This window comes from Phaenicophaeus curvirostris, chromosome 3, assembly GCF_032191515.1.
Source record: "Phaenicophaeus curvirostris isolate KB17595 chromosome 3, BPBGC_Pcur_1.0, whole genome shotgun sequence".
NCBI classification, from domain to species: Eukaryota; Metazoa; Chordata; class Aves; order Cuculiformes; family Cuculidae; genus Phaenicophaeus; species Phaenicophaeus curvirostris.
The window spans coordinates 66,533,099-66,552,109 of record NC_091394.1 but is presented as its reverse complement, the minus strand read 5'-3'; the positions used below and the strand labels follow the sequence as shown (position 1 = coordinate 66,552,109).

The window sequence follows — 19,011 nt, the reverse complement described above, 5'->3', positions numbered from 1 at the left end:
GAGTTGGCTAATGCCAAATATTTTTTCGTTGTCTGATATATCAGCAGGATTCTGGCATTACCTATAGGAAAAAAGACCACATGTCTGTGCACATTTGACCCACCTATAGGGAGACACTGTTTCTTTGCAGACTGCCATCTCAGTTATGTTTGGCACATGTTTTCCACTGGAAAATAGAAAATGTTGGTGGTATACAGCATACTAAATACAAAGTTCACCTTTTACTCGGGAGGAGTAAAGGAAAGGATGACTAGAAGCTCATCCAGCTATGGAAAGAGCTGAAGATTTTGAGTAAAGCTAAAAAAGTTAAACCATAAAGTCTGTGTAATTAAAATAGCAAACATGGGCCAGAGTTTATATGGCAAGATCTGCAGGTAGGTTACAGTAAGTTTCAAGAATTTATCAACACATCTGATCTGGCAAACAAGGAGGAAATATTCTTTGAAGAATGATGCAGAAAAAATGGTGCCAAGATTAAATCCAACTTAAAGGAGCAAGTCAAGGGTCTTACAGCGTCTAAATGGACACAGGGATATTAAAAGTTTAGAGAAGACAAAAGAGTACTTAGATAATGCAAATTATGTGTTCACCTTCTACATGGATGTTAGCACATCCCTCTCTTTACTCTGTTACACATTCTCGTGCAACAGTATGGTCAAGTGCAGACTCATCTGCTGCAGCTGCTAACAAATGTGAATTTCAGTACATTCATTTACAGAGGAGACTTTGGATGTGATCTGGGTGAAAATATCTCCCACCATTACGCAAGGCCCTTGTTGGTTGAAGCTACAATCACCTCACTGTTGCCAATGTCTACAAAAGACTGCAAACCAGCACTGTAAGGCTGTAGCTGCAGATGCATGGACTGCAAATTGACTGAGACCTCAGAGAATCTTGGGCTTACAGGCATACTTTCAAACCTTTTCGATGAAAAATGCAGTGGAGTAAGTCCAGTACTAGGTTTCACAGGCAAATGCAAATAAACCTGTCTTGCCTCACATAAAAAGGGGATACAAAATGATGGAGCAAAAGCTCAGGATGAAATCCCGTATTAAATGTAAAATTGTATAAGTATTGCCAAGTAGAGAAAATATGTTTTCAGTCTGTATTACCCACTAAGGAGAACTCTTTATGTAACATTCAAATACATATTTTCATGATGTTGCTGTAAAGGCCTGTCATATGTGTGAGGAATGCAGTTACTACAATGCTCCTTCAGTCAAACATAAGGGAATATGCTAAGGACACAGCAAAAATTTGTCTGGATGACCAAGTAATTTTCAGGTTATTGTGTTACTAACATGAAAGAAAACAAACAGAGAAAAAAAAATAGAAAAAAAAATCAAAGAATATCAAATTAATGTGTCTGATGTCAAAGTCACTGGAGTCATGGGGAATTAGAGATTGAGACAAACCCAAAAGCTTGGTGTAACTGGGCTCTCACACACTGAGTGTTTTCATGAGAAGGAAGCTGTCTGCCTCTCTCCTAGGTTTTAAATGGCTGGGTTGCCACGCTGATTACCTGTGCATTTATGGGGTTGCCACCATGTGGACATATACTCTGTTGGCATGCTAGATATTTTCTCAAAAATATAATGGAAACTGAATTTCCTAGTTTACATCAGAGGTTCTCAGGACCTAAATAACCACTATGCCACAACTCCAAACTATGATACTACTACAGCATGTGCATTTGCTGTCACCTGACAAGTGACACCATTCCTCCTGTTGAAGTCACAGTTTAGAGCACCTTGTGCTATGTCTGAATTGTGGACTCTGGAACTGATTTCAGTTTCCCACGTGTAAGGTCACACACCCCAACAACATCCACGCTCCCGTCCTTTACTATCTCCCTGAAAACTTGCCTTATTCAAGGAACAAATGAACAAAAGAAACAACAAAACATGCCCCAAAAGAACATCAAGTCTAAATAGTGATAGTTTTACTTATTTATTTAAATGCATAGATGTTACAAAATAGATCAAAATGATGTACATTTCTTTATAGTTTCATAGCATTAGATGTTGAAACAAGGATACAAACATCTCTGGCATAACGTGTATAGCATTATATGACAATATGAAAGAAAACTTATATTGGTAAGTTCACTTGAAGATGTGTTACACAACAAGCTTTCTTCTCTGAAAAAACAGATACAACCCCACCCACACAATTATAAAAAAAATCTGAACAAGAAATGATGAAAATATATAATAAGAAGTGGGAAATTACATTTCACTGTATAAACACTAAACATTTTTTTGGCTTGGGTTCAGATAGAAAGTGTAGAAATATCATCATATTCTGATCCTCAACATCAGAAAAAAAATTCCTTATTGCATATGGAAACAAGCAACTGTCTGCTTCTTTAATGAACCCTGCCTTTAAGCACCATTTCAATTATATTACAGCACCCTAGATGAAACGAAGATATTTAACTCCTCGGAAGTGTTAAATTCCAATATTACCATTCACTCTCAGTGAACACGTTTATTACCTTAAATATTGCATCTAAGATACTTCTTGACTTACATGTTGATCTACTGAAGCTCTAGCAAGTTTGCAACATGATGAACAGCCCAGTGATTTGAGTAACGATTGCTGTTGTGAGCTAAACATACAACCTGAGGGAGATTCTCTCTCTTCTGCTGGCAAAAAAAAAACCCAAAACCCAAGTGTAAATTATATGTATTGTCAGTATGAGGGATTTTTAAAGAATTTACAACCTGATTGCCAAATGATAAGATGCTAAAATCTTCTGAGTTAAATCTTTTGGCAGCAGACAAGGAGATAATACTGAATTGAAACCATTTCAGTCTGTTTTTCTTACATTTCACACTCAGGGTAGCTCAGCACAGTGGAGATAAATGTCAAAAGTTTGTTCCACTGATTTTTGTGAATTTAAAAACGCATTGCCTTGTAATATGAGCAAAAATTTCTTCTCCAATAGAAAATAATTATATCCTGAGGGGAAATCAGTAAATGAAACTTAAGCAGCAAGAACTCTTGAAATTACCAATAGTGAAGACTTTCTTTTTTTCTTTTCTTGAATTAACAAGATGGATCATTGCTAATTTTTTGAGATTTTCAATTTATTTTCTGTTGAAAGAAAGCTGTTTGAGAAGGCTGTGGGTTTTTGAGGTCACTATTGATAGAAGTTTAATGTTCTCCTCATGAATATGCATTTTCTATTTCGCTGAGTTTTAAAAAGCACCATAAAGATGCTGTGTGCTTGGACCCTATGAGATCAAAAAGCTTTTCTCCTAAGAGAAAACAACAGTTTTGTCTTGAAACCTTAGCAATAATGGGTAAATTCAACAGTAATTTGGGTCTTTAATACTCTTATTTTATTAGGGGTCGTTAGAATTTAGTATCTGAGTAATGAGTCTTCTTACCTCCTGCTTTTAAAGAACTATATCTGATTGAACACCTCTAAAAATTCTTCTGACATCTGAATTCCTGTTTTACTTTATATTCACTAAAGCTTTGTATGGTAGGTAACAAATAGCTAATATAATTGTGACTGAGTTCTGCATTTCCAAATCATGTAAAACTAAGAAATGAAGGAGTTATGCAATGGATCTCATTTCTCAAAGCAAATAGACAGTCATCTGTCTTTAAAATCAAGGCCAAAAATTTTAAAGTAAACAAAGTAAATTTGCGTGTATTTTTTAAAAAAATCCTAAAACCTTTTGGATTTTTTTTTAAATTAAATGAATTTATTGGCATTTTTAACCACAAGAGGGCATCCACGACTGCAACCTGATCCTTGAGGAACCTATATGAATAGATGTATCTCTACCTATTTATCCATCTATCTACAGATATAGATATGGATATAGATACAAATATATTTATTTCTGTTGGGTCTAAGCTGTGGTTTAGAACATAATTGCTCAGGGAGCCTCCATCTTTCAGAGTCATATGCTATTTCCTAGTGTTTGTAGGATTAGCATGTGAAATGTAATTCGGCCGTCCATAAAGCTCTTGTGGAATCCCAACATTGTCACTCCTGCAAAAGTTTTATTAAAACTCGGTTTTCACCGAGGCCTGATCCAACTCATCTTGAATTCAGAGGGGAACAAACTTCCTCAAAGAAGACGAATACACAGCTTCCCAGGGAGAACTGTGCAAGGTCAAACCTAGATGTTCTGAAGTCATTCATTATGCCAGAGAGACGATTCAGGATCACTAAAACCTACTCAGCATCAAACTGAAGTCATGACTGTCAGAGATCTTACTCTCCTCACAATTTGTTCCACAGGCACTTCACTGTTGTGATGAGGGGAGGGTGCTGTTTGCTTTGGTTATGAACAGGAATAATTTTCCTCTCTGATGCACATAAAACTCTCATTAGAGACTGAAACAACCATAAAAAGGAACTTTGAAAGCAAATCTGGCCTAGTGGTAGTAAATTATATGTTTAGCTGAAAAAGATCTCTTTAGCACTGGAGTGTATATGGTAATATTGGAAGCAAACCTCATTTTCCACAAAAACAATGTGTAACATCAGCACCAGAACATACAGGTTAGCACCAAAAGTTATCAATTGCTACCCATCATCTTAGATGTTTAAATGAGGCAAAAAAATCACAAGCAGGTATTATAAACAGCTGCACTCAATATCTAACAATATCAATTCATTTTTACTCTTATGCTTCTCACAGTATTTTGACTAAAAACATTTTTAGCCTTATTTTAGTGTGTGTATACTTTCATAATTTTATATTAGAATTGAACAGAAGTCTCAGCTAATTTCTCTGTCTTTTAAAAGCATATCGTGCTTCTTGGAACGAATTAATACAAATCTTCAAGGCTAGCAGAAGAGCAGCTGGGGGTAGTTTGCCTCAGCATAACCTCAAGACTCATAATAACTCATCAAGAATTTTCAGTATGTATCAGAGCAGATACACTGCCAAAGACACCTGAAGTCTTGCACGCATTTCAGTACTTCTGTTCTATCAGCACGTGATGTCAGGTAATCGCTCAGGCAGCACTGACACTAGCAATCAGAGCAGAACTTCACTAGCGTTTTCATTACCCAACTCAAGAGAAAAAAAGACAATAGAAATTGAGGCAACTCAAGTAGGTAATATAGAAAAGCCTTCAGTAAACTACTTTCTTAAGTAAGTTGAAAGGACAAATTTCATGTGTAATCAAAATCTGATGAGCTGCAATCTGCTCTGTTCAATGAAAAACATTGACCTAATGCTTGAGTACTAGTGGTCAGTTTTATCAGGAGCTGCTTGTATGAAATAGCTTATACCCAGATCAGTTTTCTGCTGCTGTCAGTTACAGTGTGATTACAACAGTTAATCCCTAGCACCATTATCAGATGTTGTGAAAAAACCTGCATACCTATTTGTTAAAAGGAAAGCTTTTTATGTCCACAGAAACCAAAATATTCCACAAAATCAAGGTATTTGTAGCAACTTAAAATGTAACATATACACCCATGTATATATATATACACTTTATATACCCGTATACATATATATATATGTGTGTGTATATATATGTATACATATATATACCTGTATACATATACACCTTCAGCTGAATTACAGAATTATAAATTAATTTACAATGTCTAGTCCTGTTTGGAAAATGTACCATACAGCATACAAGTTGCAAGTTCCAAAGTGCATAGTCATTTATTGTCAGAGCTACTGTTGTAGGTTCCATGCTTAACCTGAACTTTTACTTTTGCTCTGCTTACTGTTTTGTGTTAAAAACGAGAAATACTGATAATGTCTAGATGCACTGTTTTAACTGTGCTGCCTTTACTTCTAGAGATTTCTAATGGAGAACAAAAAACGTATTTGTCCCATGCATCTGTGTCAAAAACTGGGTTGGCTGAGGACTAGTGAACCACTTAGTAGTTTTGTCTAACTGAATTCTCTCAACACATACATAGATAATGCAAAGAAGTCATGTTTTGCTCCCAAATCAAAACTGGATTTTACTCAGCCAAATTGCTTGACTGATTGAGCACTGTCTAAATCCAAGTCCCTTTGAAACGAGAAGAAAAATCATTTATATTGCAACTGTTAGGATAAAAGTTAATCGAATATTACAAGGGTTTTTATTCCAAAAGATGGAATATATTTTAAGACAACATACTTGTCTAGTCATTGTCTTGTCAGATACAGGATTGTTACTAACCAGAAATGTCTGAAGAGCCACAGATCTGTTGCTGATTTTCTCTGAGGGATCACATTATAGATCAATGGAGAGGGCCTGTTACGTTTCATACACGGTAGAGCCCATTCCCCGCCCCCCAACTATCTTGCTAAAGAAAAAAAATTTACTAACGTGAAGAATTCAAAGACTGATCTTTCTTTTTATATCATCAATATGATACTTCATATTCTGGTAACAGACTGTCTCAAACACCTTCAAATAGACTGAACTAGTGACTTAAAGATATATACATATGTAGCACCAGTGAAATTAACCTCTGTTGTTCTGCTTGCTCTACTCAGTATTGCTTTTCAAAGTCCATACATTTCAGAGATCACAATGTAGCAGTGAAAGCAGCCTAAACACATATATTTAAAGGGCAATACATTCTGCCCTGTAACATAAAGCCAAAACTCAAGGCTATTTCAATGACGTAGTAGTTGTGGCAGACGTTTGATTTCCTCCTTTTTATAGTCTATTTTTCAAGAAAACTACCTATATAATACTCTTAAGTTACACTGAAGGCCCGCTTTATAAATGTTCTAGTAAGCACCCAGAAGGTGTTCAGTTTTGGGCAGAAAAGGTATGAATAAACAAATTTGGTTTTTTATTAATTCGTACAGATATTTTCAGGAAATAGTTCAATATATTTTAAAGGATATTACCAATTTCTTTAGAAATCTGGAGGTATGAAGTCTTAAACTTGCCTGATGTCTTTTATTTGGATGTCCTCTTATCTAATTTTATGTCTGATCTCTCTGTGTAAATTTCACCTGAGTTTCAGTCAAGGGGACAGCCCATATGCTGGCAAACTTGTAGTGTAAGAGACAGTACGGATATCATGTATTGATATACATTGCTTTGTAGCAATGTATTTCTCTACCTTCCTGTACAAGAATAAATATAGCGCTGCAAAACACCATTATACCATTAAGACTGCATACAGAAACACAGGAAGGTTGAGTTGGGCTGTGTTATTACATCAGTATATTTAAAGTGATGTAGTTTTCTATCTAGTTAAGACATTAGGCATGTGAGTTAACAGCCACTGCATCTCGGCCAGTGTCGTTCCTCATTCTCTCCAATTTTCCTGCCTGCACACAGACATTGTTGATGATAGCAGCAGCCGTGTGCTGAACTCTTGGAATGCCATAAACAAATCGGTGTTGTGCATGAGGTAGGTAATGTCCTGCAGTTTCTCTTGCACTTATGTTTTCCTCTGCTCAGAGTCCCATTGACGTTGCAGGTGAAAGCACAGGTGTAAATGCAAGGAACCATTTGGAGTGCGAGGACAAGTTGGTGCTTAGCATGTCACACTCCGTTTTTAAATCACAACATTAATCAATGACCCTTCTCTATCTGGAGCTATTATTTTTAAAAGGAAATAATATTCTATCTTTTAATGTGCTTTTAACAGAACTTAATCTTCAGGAAGGTACACTTGCTAAGGTGAAAATTAGTTTCCTCTCCACTAACAAAATGTTAATCTATAGAAGGTTTAATTTGAGTCTTAAATCCCAAAGTGTTAAAACCAAATTATACTATACTTTGAAAGTCAATTACACAAAAGCATACAAAAATGAAAACATCAGAGTATTATTATAATATCTATATATATATATAACATGTGCAAAATTCATTATACAGGCTTCTTGTTGCTCATCCATTTTTTTAAAAAAAATAATGTAAACCTTAACTTATTTAAACCAATATAAGTAGTTTGATGTTACTCCTGGGAAACAAAGATTGTCAGTACAAGAGCCTCCATAGCTTGGAGGACAAGCAGAACATGGGACTCCTACTTTATATGGTGCTTCTCCAATCCAATTCCCCCTGAAAATAAAAAAATAGAAGAAGAATGCTTAGAAATTTCAGAGAGAAATCATGCAATAAAACTTGTTTTGAGTTATTGTTAATATCTTCAGTGATATTTTATAAATATCCTGCTACTGAAAACTTACATTAATATAATTCTGCAGTTTTCTGACAAACATTGATCTACCAATTCCTAAAAAGCAGCAGAATAACCATGTCACCTCACACCATTGGTCCATTCCATATCATTTAGTGCCTGTGGCGAAGTCTCAGTCCTCTTGTTATTGTTACAGCCAAGTGACTTTTTTACTCTCAGAGCCTGGGACAGAGTGTTTTTTTACTGGAGGGCTATATTTATGTGAAATTAGCAAAATAAGCATTGGTGCATGGCCCATAAGCAATTTTTTGTTTGGCAGTTATCTCAAAAGCTTGTTTTTAGAATGTGGAAAAATGAACTAAGTGAAATCTTACTCTCAAGCTGCACTGCCCTGGGTCCACATTGTGACACTCCGAGGCTGAATTTGTGGTTAGAGAAAAGGGAAGGTGAAAACTATTCTTACCAGTAATCTATTAAAAAGAACCACATTTGGGCATTTGCAGGGGGTCTCATAGATGTTAATAAGAGGAGAAAGAGGGCTCCCTTCCAGTGAATAGAGTTATGCAATAGAACTTGAGGAGGAAAGGGGTACAAGTCTGAAGAGAGATGATGAGAAAAGAGGTAACTCTAAAAGATCTAGGAACATCTGAAAAACTCATCCAGACTTTTAGGAGCTGATATAAACCCCAGGCTTTTAGAGATTCATGCAACACTCATGATGTAAGCAGAAAGAAAGTTAAAATTAGGGTTTTTATTTAAATGTTATGTCTCACTGAGCAAAGAACTTTCCTCTAGTTTGCATGTGATGTAGTATAGAAGTGAGTAATGCAATTATTTATGAAACATTTTCTCATCCCCCATCTCCCAGCCAATAACACTGGATTAAAAGCCTTGGTTGGGGGTGTGCCTTGGAAAAAAGTCGGAATCTCACAAATATTTTGCTCATTCCTACTTCTCTTCCAAATGGGTACAGCTGACTGAATGCTCAGGAAATATATTTAGTTTGATAACAGATACGGAAATCCAGAAAGAGTTTGCTGAAAGCTGATTTCTGCTTCATTTGCTATGCAATGCATGGCTGATTTTTGTGAACCCATTAGATAACCAGGGGCAGGACCTTTCTAAACTTGTAATTATTCTCCTTAACTCTTTTTTTCCTGATTTCAGAAGCATAGATATTTTCCAGCATCTCAGCATGGCATCAGTGAAAATTATTGGAGTTTTAAATCTTTAATCTTTGCCAAATTGAAAACTTAATAACCCATAATATGCAGGCTGTAGTATTTATCTCTTTCATCTTCAGAGGAGTTTCTGATGTGCTGGTTACTTAGAAGGACACAGCCTTTATTGACAGGGAGACAGACTTCTGCATGTGTGCCCAATGTCCTTAACTCAACTTAATTAATAATTAGGAATACAAACTTAAGCCAGGCAAGACCACTCAATATCCTTTTTGTGACTGTGCAAGAAGTAGGTCTGAAAATCCCAATTCCACTGCCTGTGAATCAAAGTTCTACTCAAAATTTCATCCAGAAAAGAAGTTGTAACTCTAGGCTTTGGCTCACTGTTTGACAAAGTAGGATTTTAGACTGAGAAAATTTAAAATGTCGTTAATATATTGTTAACTGATACACAAACAATGCATCAGTTCGCAATAATGCCTAATGTATAAAATCATTCTTTTCCTATATATGAACATAACAGGTGCATTTTAGAAAGTCTGTATATTCTATTTTTTTTTTCAAATCCAGATACATAAAAAAAAGAATTTGGGTTCCTCTTATAAAATTTGACTTCACCTTGTCCATGTTGTGGAATTAAAGTCAGATACAGTTTTTGCTGCCTGATACTCCTCACATTCATTTCTTACCATCCTTTCTAGTGGATACTAAAGACAAAAGGACAGAGAAATCTCCTTGATTTTCAAAGGTACATTTTTTCCCAAGTCAGTTTTCTTACTAAATCCTATCTTTTTTGAGTTGCAAAGTCTTTAAAAATTCTTTTACTCATGTACTAGCTAGAATAATGACATAGTATTGCATATTCTTTACCACAAACGGACCTGTGCCAGAGAGTTTATGGAAAACATACTCTATTAATTATACTTCAATTCCTATACAGAACTATGGCCTTGCCTAATATTATACAGTCAGAGAAACCAGCCATCTACGCTGTCCATGCTGCTTTTGATACACTCATCCAAACCAGACCTCAAACTGAAGCTCTTCCAGAGCCACACTTTATTTATTCATTCTTCACCCAGATGTAAGATTGAGATTATATCCAGGAAACGCTGGGAGAAAATTCATTGCTTCATTTCAATCTAACACAGACCTCTGCAAAGCTACCTGATCCAGGGCCACCTACAGGTGTCTATACTTTAAAGAACCCTAACATGGAAGGCTAGATGAGATTTTTAGACATTAAGCTTACGTAGATGGACTTTATAGGAAACCTGTGCTATGAACGTCATTGCGCACCATGGTCATAAGCAAAGGTATCTCATGGGCAACAACATGTGTTCACGGTATATCAAAGGTCTGATCTACAGTGGAATTGCATAGCATCGTAAGTGGTATACAGTGTAACAGCTCTCCCTGATTATATATAAGAAAGTGAAGAAGTAAGTAATTGAAAGTAAAGTCAAATCAGCCTAAAGAAAGAAGACAAAAAGAACTAAAACAATAATATAAAAAAATAGAGAAAACAAATTTTCGGTTTTGTTCCATACACATTGTTTTTTCCTTTTCATCCTTCCATAACAAAGTCATGCATTTGCTACATGTTAATGTGTAAAGTTAGAATGAAGGAGCAGCCCACAGAAAAAAAACAAATCAATGTCAAACTGCAGAAAGGACCAAAACATGCATAAGAATAATATTAAACAATATTAAAAGAAAGCAACTCACTTTGGGGCATAGTTGCATACCAAGTAAACCGCTCGTCGCCAAACAGATCCCCAGACGTTCATATTGTGGCATGTGTGGATTGCGCAGCCTATACGATTGGAAGTGGCCCAAACCATCTGAATAAATATTTATTATTGGTGAAGTTCAAATTGAAAAGAAATATATATATATACACATACACACATTTATTTGAGAAAGCTATAAATACATCACAGAAAAGTCCCGCTTTGAATGGTAGATTTTGAATAGAAGAAAGTAATTTATATAACCTGTGTGTAATGGGTGCACATGGGTCCATAACATCGCATGGGGCACCTGGGGTTGCAATCCTGAGGATAAGGGAAAGCATAATCCTTCACCTCATCATACCATGGCTTTACCAGCTGGAGAATAGATCGATACCTAGGTTTGTTTAAAACACAGAAAGAAAAATATATCATTTTAGATTAGGTATTCGGGAACTTTCTGCTGCTAATCCCTCTAATGCATGTCACCTAAATATACACTTCTCCATGCATCACTTGGGTAAGTAGTAAGCAATAATACTCCTAAGACAAGTGAACATAGATGGATATAAATTATTGGTAGAATACTAGATGACACTTGCATCAGTCTAAGACATGGATCTCAACGGGTGTTTGAAGGCTGACAAAATAACTATTTTGTATAGTGCATCTGCCTACCTTCCAGTTCTTACAGACAGGTTCTGGCCCAAGAATCTCAGTAAGTAGGAAGGACCATGGTCCCAAATACATGTGGCAGCCCAGGCCTCTGCAGATTTAGCAAGAGTTTCATCCCAAACCTGACAAAATAAAATATCCTTAGCAACAGAACAGAAAAAAAACAGCAATCATGGTGCAAGAACACAAGAAGCAAGTATCTTAAGTCACAAATATACTATGATAGCACATGAGATCTGTAACCTAGGCAGAGAGGTTTTGAATTCAGAAAATTGTGGGGCAGCAGGTACAGGATCTAGCAGGATTTGCCCTGATGCTGGACAGAATTCCTACCCATATCATCAGAGGAAGCCAAGTATTCAGATCTCTTCTTTTTTTCTGAAAAAGCCCTTCCCTGAACAGGCATTTTCCTACCACTGAGATCCATGTGTGGAGAGGCGTGAAACATTAGATAGCACTCAGATGGAAGTTATAGCGAGAGAGAGGCACACAGAAAAGAACAGCACAGCACAGGTATTACATATCCCACAAAACCCCAACACATTTGAAATAGGATCTCAGGAGCATCTATAGCCAGAGAGAGTGTGTACGGCCGCTTTTCATGTTTGAGGCCACAATGTGAAGAAAAGGGATTCCACAAAGGCTATGGATAGTTTCCAGGTGTAGCATGAGTTTCATCATTTTATTCTGCATGGGAGCTGACACTGCTCCTTGCCTAGGATAAAAAGATAACAGCACTGTAAGAACAGACATGTTGACTTCTTTAGTTCTCCTCCAAAGGCACGAACATGACAAGTGAACTTAAACACTGTCTCCTTTATATGCTTTTCCTGCTCACTTGCATGCTTGACTTGTAACTCCATTGTTTTCTCCACAGCAATTAGGTTTGCAATAATGGAGATAGCAGCAACAGAACCTACAGCACCACTGGAGCTCCAGAAGAGGAAAATCTCACTGTTATGTTACAAGTACACACAAATCCTAGAGTAACTTAGTGTTTCAGTGATTCTTAAGTAGGCCCTGCATCCTGGAATTAGATGTGTATATTGAATACTCCACATGGAGTATTTTGGTGCAGGACAGTTTTAGTGAATTGCAAGTAGAAAGGCAGAAACAGAATGTGGTAAAATTGCCTACGCAGCCCATTGCAGCTTTTTAAACGCAAACTCAAACTCATAAATCTTGAGCAGCTACAAAATGCAGAATATGCCCTCTAACGTATGAAATAAGAAGCAAATTCAGGAATAAACTTACCAAAGGATAAGGTGGCCCACATCACAAATATTTTCTGTTCTATGAGCTAATAATGATTTCTAAAACTGAATCCATAGTTTTAATTTCATAAAGCTGCAGTGAAAAGACTGACATCGATGATGGACTAGGACAGTAATTAACATCCTGACTCTGTCTGGTAGTTTGTGAAATTTCTCAAACTGAAAAGGACAAATTCAGTAAATTGTCTGAAACTGTATCATTGAACCAAGCTTTTGTTAATATGGAGTGAGTAAGGTACTTCCTAGATTAAAGCTGAAGAACTATAGCAGAGATCAATATGAACTCTTAATACAAATGATTTTCCAGTCAATTGAAACAACCTTATGGAAAGTACGATGGATGGTGCTTACAGCAGAGCATATTTACACCTGTTCATAAAAGGTCCGAGAACAAAGTCAAAGCAAATTGCCAGTAAAAGGACAAAACACAAATGTTAAGAAGAACCATGATAAGAAGGAATGGTCTTCAAGCCAGGAAATACCTTATTTCAGCTTTGAAAAAATGAAGGGAGTTTATCAGAGGAGTAAGAGATAAGCCCATGACCTTGGAAGAGAAGGCTAAGCTGGATCACTAGGGTACAAGAGAGGGCACCTGGGGCTGTTACAGCACCGTCCAAAACCTAGGAAATGTTCCAGGGCACAAGAGGAAGAAAACTGTGTACAGACATTTCTCCTGATTTGCAATCCTGACATTAAGTAAATTAGCTGCATGTGGCCAGTGTATAACTGACCCTTTATAATCTCTGTGGTATATCTGTGGTCCTAAAAAGAGGGCTTAAAGAGGGCAACAGTAGATATGAGCATAAAAGTATGCCTAGGAAGTGTGCCTGAGAGTGGAGCTACAATAGGCGTGTGGAGACTGTCCAGGCCCAGGGGAACAGAGGAGAACATGGATCCAGCACATGGTTCCAAACACAGCTGCCTGGTGCACATCCATAAGGGGCAGCTCTGCCAGGACTGTAACACCCCATAAACACCCTCCTTTGCTGGGATTAATCACGCTTCTGGCACGAGTGCTCCCTGCCAAGAGACTGAACATGAGGTTTGCGTGCTTGCTCCCAAGTGACCTGGCTGCAGTCCCACATTAATCTAAATGTGTACTGTATTTGCACAAATAGCACCAAGCTCCTAATTTCCACCCAGCATATTTTTGCTTACTAAATTGCCTTGCAAAATAACATGTTAGGTGTTTGAAAGAAATGTGAAGACTGGACTAGGTTTTCACTATTAATGCCTCGCTAAACTAGGCACAGCCCTCACCTTGGACAGTGAGAGCATTGCTAGCCCACTTTAATTTCTCTTCAGCTTTATTTGCTGGTTTTGAGAAATCATCTACAGGATTTGAATGAGAAGGTTTCAGCGGGTTGTTTCAAACTCACTTAAAAAGCTGTGGGTTTGGCAGGTAAGCACTACTGTGATATACAGTGTGCTCTGCTTTCCATTATCTATTCACTCTAAACTTCTTTCTAGGCATACAGAATTTTTGGCAAACATAAAAAAGGAAGAGAAAGAAAATAGCCACTGAATAAGGAATAAGGGGAAGGGAGCATAGGCAGCATCTTTTAATTTCCTTTTCATCTTCATTAGCAGACTGGTGAAAAGCCTTTGTACAGAGTCCCTTCCTGCTATGTAAACCATTTGTATTTCATCGGAGAAGATTAAGTGCTTCACCTTCCTTATTTTTCTTTTTCCTACAAGAAAAGGTGGTCTCAGTCCCTATAGGACTAACTCTAGATCACCTCCACAAGAACAGGCAAATAATTAATAGAAGCTGAAGCAAAAAAATTATCTCACAATGATCTAAACCCTTCTAAACTGTAAGAGAATATACTGTTAGTTCACCCTTTCAAAAGTAGTCTGATTCTGAGTCTATGGTTGTATTATTTCATTTCTCAGCTCGGTCCCCCTTTGGGGCATATAAAAGAACAAATCAAAGACTTTTAGATTTTTGAACCCATGGGACTTCATTGTTGTATAAAGATAAACAGCATTTAAAGAAATAGAAAATATCCTAAAAAGAGAAACCAAAGTAACTTGAAAGCCAGAGGGGCAGTTTCTGTACGTGGAGAAATTAAAAAGCTCAATGTATTTAGTGAAGAGCTTAAAAAAACAATGTGATTAACAATATTATAATCTCTGAAATGATGACAAATGTAGTGTTTTTACTAAACATGTTAGAGAAAGCTGCTTGACATGAACACAAAATTGCTATTTAAAGAAAAAAAATGAAAACGGAGAAAGAATTGCATATTCAGTGGATCAAGATCTGAGGAGGTGACTCACCCTCAAATGCTGATCATGCAGACTCCCAGTTCCAAACTATACTCATTCTCTCCCTGGAGACAGCAAATCTTCATTTGCTGGACTGTTACTAGTTGGAGAAGCAGTCACCTCACTTCCACCCAGTATAAAGTTTTTCTCCAAACTTTCCAGACTACTGATTTGGTCCAGCATGGAAACCTTCCCCACCTCTCAACCAAGTCTTACTGAGCTGCAATAGTGTTAAATCATCTTACCACACTTCCACTGGCAACTTCAAGTGAACATCCTTTGGCCAATTTATTTTGTTTTCCTCAGTCAAAGATTAGTTTCCTAGAAAGCTGTCAGGCTGTGTTCTCTGCACTGCTCTCTGCAAAACAACACTTCCAAACTACACTTCACTTGAATATTATCAAGCAGACTGAGTACAGGGAATAGGTCAGTGCTTCTATAAGGGGAGTTTCAACACCAGAGATCACTTTCTGAGGCTTTATGAGGGAGCTCTGGGGTGTCCTCTGCCCTTACACAGCACATGTTGGTTGAAAGACAGGAATAAAATCTTAGCATTAATAAAGTCAGCAGGAATTTTGCTAGTGAGGCCAGAATGTCACCCAAGATGGCTGGGGTTTGGTTTGGGTTTGTTTGGGGTTTTTTTTGTTTCATTCTGTAGATAAATACTAAAATAAAATCTGTTATTCCCATAATGTATAATAAGCAATGGAGTGTAAAAAACAATATCTATTTAATACTGAATAAAATTTCTTGAAGCCAAAGAGCAAGCTTCCTTCCCCAAAGGAAGCCTCTTAATGTTGAGGGTCACATTCCCTCATACTCTGCCTTTCTATAGCTGTCACTCAATTGTTCTTAGATAATTTATATTAGAAGGGATGGAGTTGCCCTTTTGTTCTTTGTTGGAACAGCTTTGTTGAAACACAAGGTCCTGCTCTCAACTATCCTCTTAGGTATTATAACAATAGTGAAGCTGAAAAAGAAGAGAAGCATCTAGAATATTACAAAAGTCTGTCTGCAAAATTCATTGAACAGTAATTGGCTCTTCCCTTCCTACACTGATAGGTATGCTTTAATTTGAGGAATGGTGTACATAACCATTTTTAACTGTAATTTGAACTTAGAAACAAGGTTCTTCTCATTCTCATTATGGTCAGAATTGTACTCCTCAAATTAAGTGTTTTAATGGAGTGGCTTTCTTTTGAAACCCTGCTCAACGTGTCCTAGGGGCAAACCCTGTTGCAGAACAAATAAAGCTGAAAACAACAATATACTTCAGGCAGTAATCTAACTCCTTTATCTGTAAGCAGAAAACATTGAACAAGTGTACACAAGAGAAATTAAACAGAGCTCTATTAATCTGAATCACTTGTTCTTACTGCAAACTTTCCAAAGGACTGTTGCATTACTGCAAACATATTGCTACTATGGATACATTTACCTGGTGGTAATTTTACTTGAAAAGTTAAAAGTTTCATATTACTAGTTTTAAATGTACTACTGCAACATCTATTAGCACAGCTTGAACATGAAACTTTGCTGAGAACATCTGTGAATGATGTATAGATAAATGGTTAAATGTTATATTCCAAAATTGCTTTTATGTATGTTATGACAGCTGACTAAACATAAGCCAGCAGTGTGCCCAGGTGCCCAAGAAGGCCAATGGCATCTTCACTTGTATCAGAAATGGTGTGACCAGCAGGTCCAGGGAGGTTATTATACCCCTTACTCAGCACTGGAGAGACCTCACCTTGAATATTGTGTTCAGTTCTGGGCCCCTCGCTACAAGACGGATATTGAGGCTCTGGAGCGAGTCCAGAGAAGAGCAACGAAGCTGGTGAAGGGGCTGGAGAACAAGTCTTATGAGGAGCGGCTGAGGGAACTGGGGTTGTTTAGCCTGGAGAAGAGGAGACTGAGGGGAGGCCTTATTGCTCTCTACAACTACCTGAAAGGAGGTTGTAGAGAGGAGGGAGCTGGCCTCTTCTTCCAAGTGGCAGGGGACAGGACAAGGGGGAATGGCCTCAAGCTCCACCAGGGGGGTTTTAGGCTGGACGTCAGCAAAAATTTTTCACAGAAAGGGCAATCAGGCACTGGAAAAGGCTGCCCAGGGAAGTGGTTGGGTCAGCATCCCTGGAGGTATTTAAAAGACAGGTGGATGAGGTGCTCAGCAGTGTGGTTTAGTGATTGATAGGAATGGTTGGACTCGATGATTCTAGAGGTCTTTTCCAACCAAGGGAGTCTATGATTCTATGTTAAAGACTTGTTTCTGATTTCTGCAAGGATATATCCTCACTATTTGAAAAATAACCAGAATGTCAAGATTTTGTCATTTTAAAATGGAAAAAAATCTTAGCTCAAACCACAACACTGATATATAGATATAACAGTAAGTCATCTACTTCTATTCCATCTCTTCAACACAGGCTTCAAGATAAAAAGAAAGACAATTCATAATTTTCACTTTCCATGGTGCTGATACCTGTCCTCAGATTCATGATCTGATTGATAAATTCTGCAAAGCATGCTGTGATATATTTTAACCAAAGAAAGAAATTACTGGCTTCTTCCAAAGTCATAAGTAAGATCTGTCAACACTTTACTGTATTCACTTTCCTTAAGAGTGATATTACATTGTCTTTTCTGATGACTCTCTTCTTCAAAAGTAAAAATATAGTACATGCAGATAAAATATTTATTTCATCTTTCTTACAGGCAGATAAAAACGACTGATTTGAGCAGTAGGTTATCTCCCTAGTAAAACAGATACTTAAACAAGTAATATCTTTAGAGATGAAAAGGTAAATTGAAAACTAACGTTTTAGTTGCCCCCCACTAGAGGTGCCATGCCTGAGGAAGAATGGCTGTCACCTGAAATTGTATCTCTTTGTAAGTTCGTCTTAAAATTCAGAACATGGAAGAAAAGAAAGTTAAGAACCATTATACCTATACACGGGAAGTGAGAGAAAAATGAACTTACCCTTTGGTAGTCTGATTTTGCATTATGAAATGTTTGGAGAAAGAATTGTTATTCAAATGGGAATGACCCATTTAGCCAAGGATGACATACCATGGGAAAGCTGAAAGTTTGGGAAGTAGGAGTACTCTTTCCCTGAGATTGCCATTTGACAACTGTGTAGCTAGGAGAGACAAGCTAACTGGAGAATCCATAAAGACATATTTTTAACTTGGGAGCCTCTGGGATCTGCTAATAATCATTTTAAAGCATTCAAGCAATACATAACTGAGCCTCCATTCTTCTCTTGCCATCATAATCCTTAATCTTTCCTGGCTCAGTTTTTTTGCTAGTAGCAGGGAAGCTTCCCTCACTTGCACAGAAGTACAAAAGAACCTCAGCAGGGTATTGCTCTGACTATTAAATACTAACAGTGGCTCTCAGTACTTTACTGTTTGGTTTGCTTGTGCTTTTTTTTTTTTTTTTCAATATGACATATCAGCTAGTATAACATTCTGCATATTTCAAAGTGGCAAAGTAAACATACACATCTTGATCAGTCACTAACCCTCTACGAATTCCCTGAGTGCCCATCAGGCAACAGGTACTTCATAATGCCATGACAGCCACGGTGCAACTAGCCTATCAGCTGGCTGTGACTGACTGTACAGTGGGAGTGAAAAGGACCAGACACAGATTTGAGGACAAATCCAGAGTAAAAAGGTGAAATATGCTGGTTTAATTGCTCTCCTCTTCAACATCTTCCTTTTACAACTACAGTTTCATGCTGAGATTGCAAATGAAATGTTGGGATATGTGGTTTGAATAC

General features: G+C 37.2%; 1 protein-coding gene across 1 annotated transcript in view; it reads right to left on the bottom strand.

Annotated features, from left to right (window-relative positions):
* Positions 1–1,906: 1,906 nt before the first annotated feature.
* The window catches only part of PI15 (peptidase inhibitor 15), a 28,402-nt gene continuing 11,297 nt past the window's right edge, over positions 1,907–19,011 (bottom strand). The window contains exons 3-6 of the mRNA XM_069854243.1: positions 11,688–11,806; positions 11,274–11,406; positions 11,005–11,120; positions 1,907–8,016 (exon numbers count right to left, since the gene is read on the bottom strand). Coding sequence (XP_069710344.1) covers positions 7,881–8,016; positions 11,005–11,120; positions 11,274–11,406; positions 11,688–11,806 — 504 coding nt within the window. The 3' untranslated portion in view covers positions 1,907–7,880. The remainder of the gene's footprint in view (positions 8,017–11,004; positions 11,121–11,273; positions 11,407–11,687; positions 11,807–19,011) is intronic.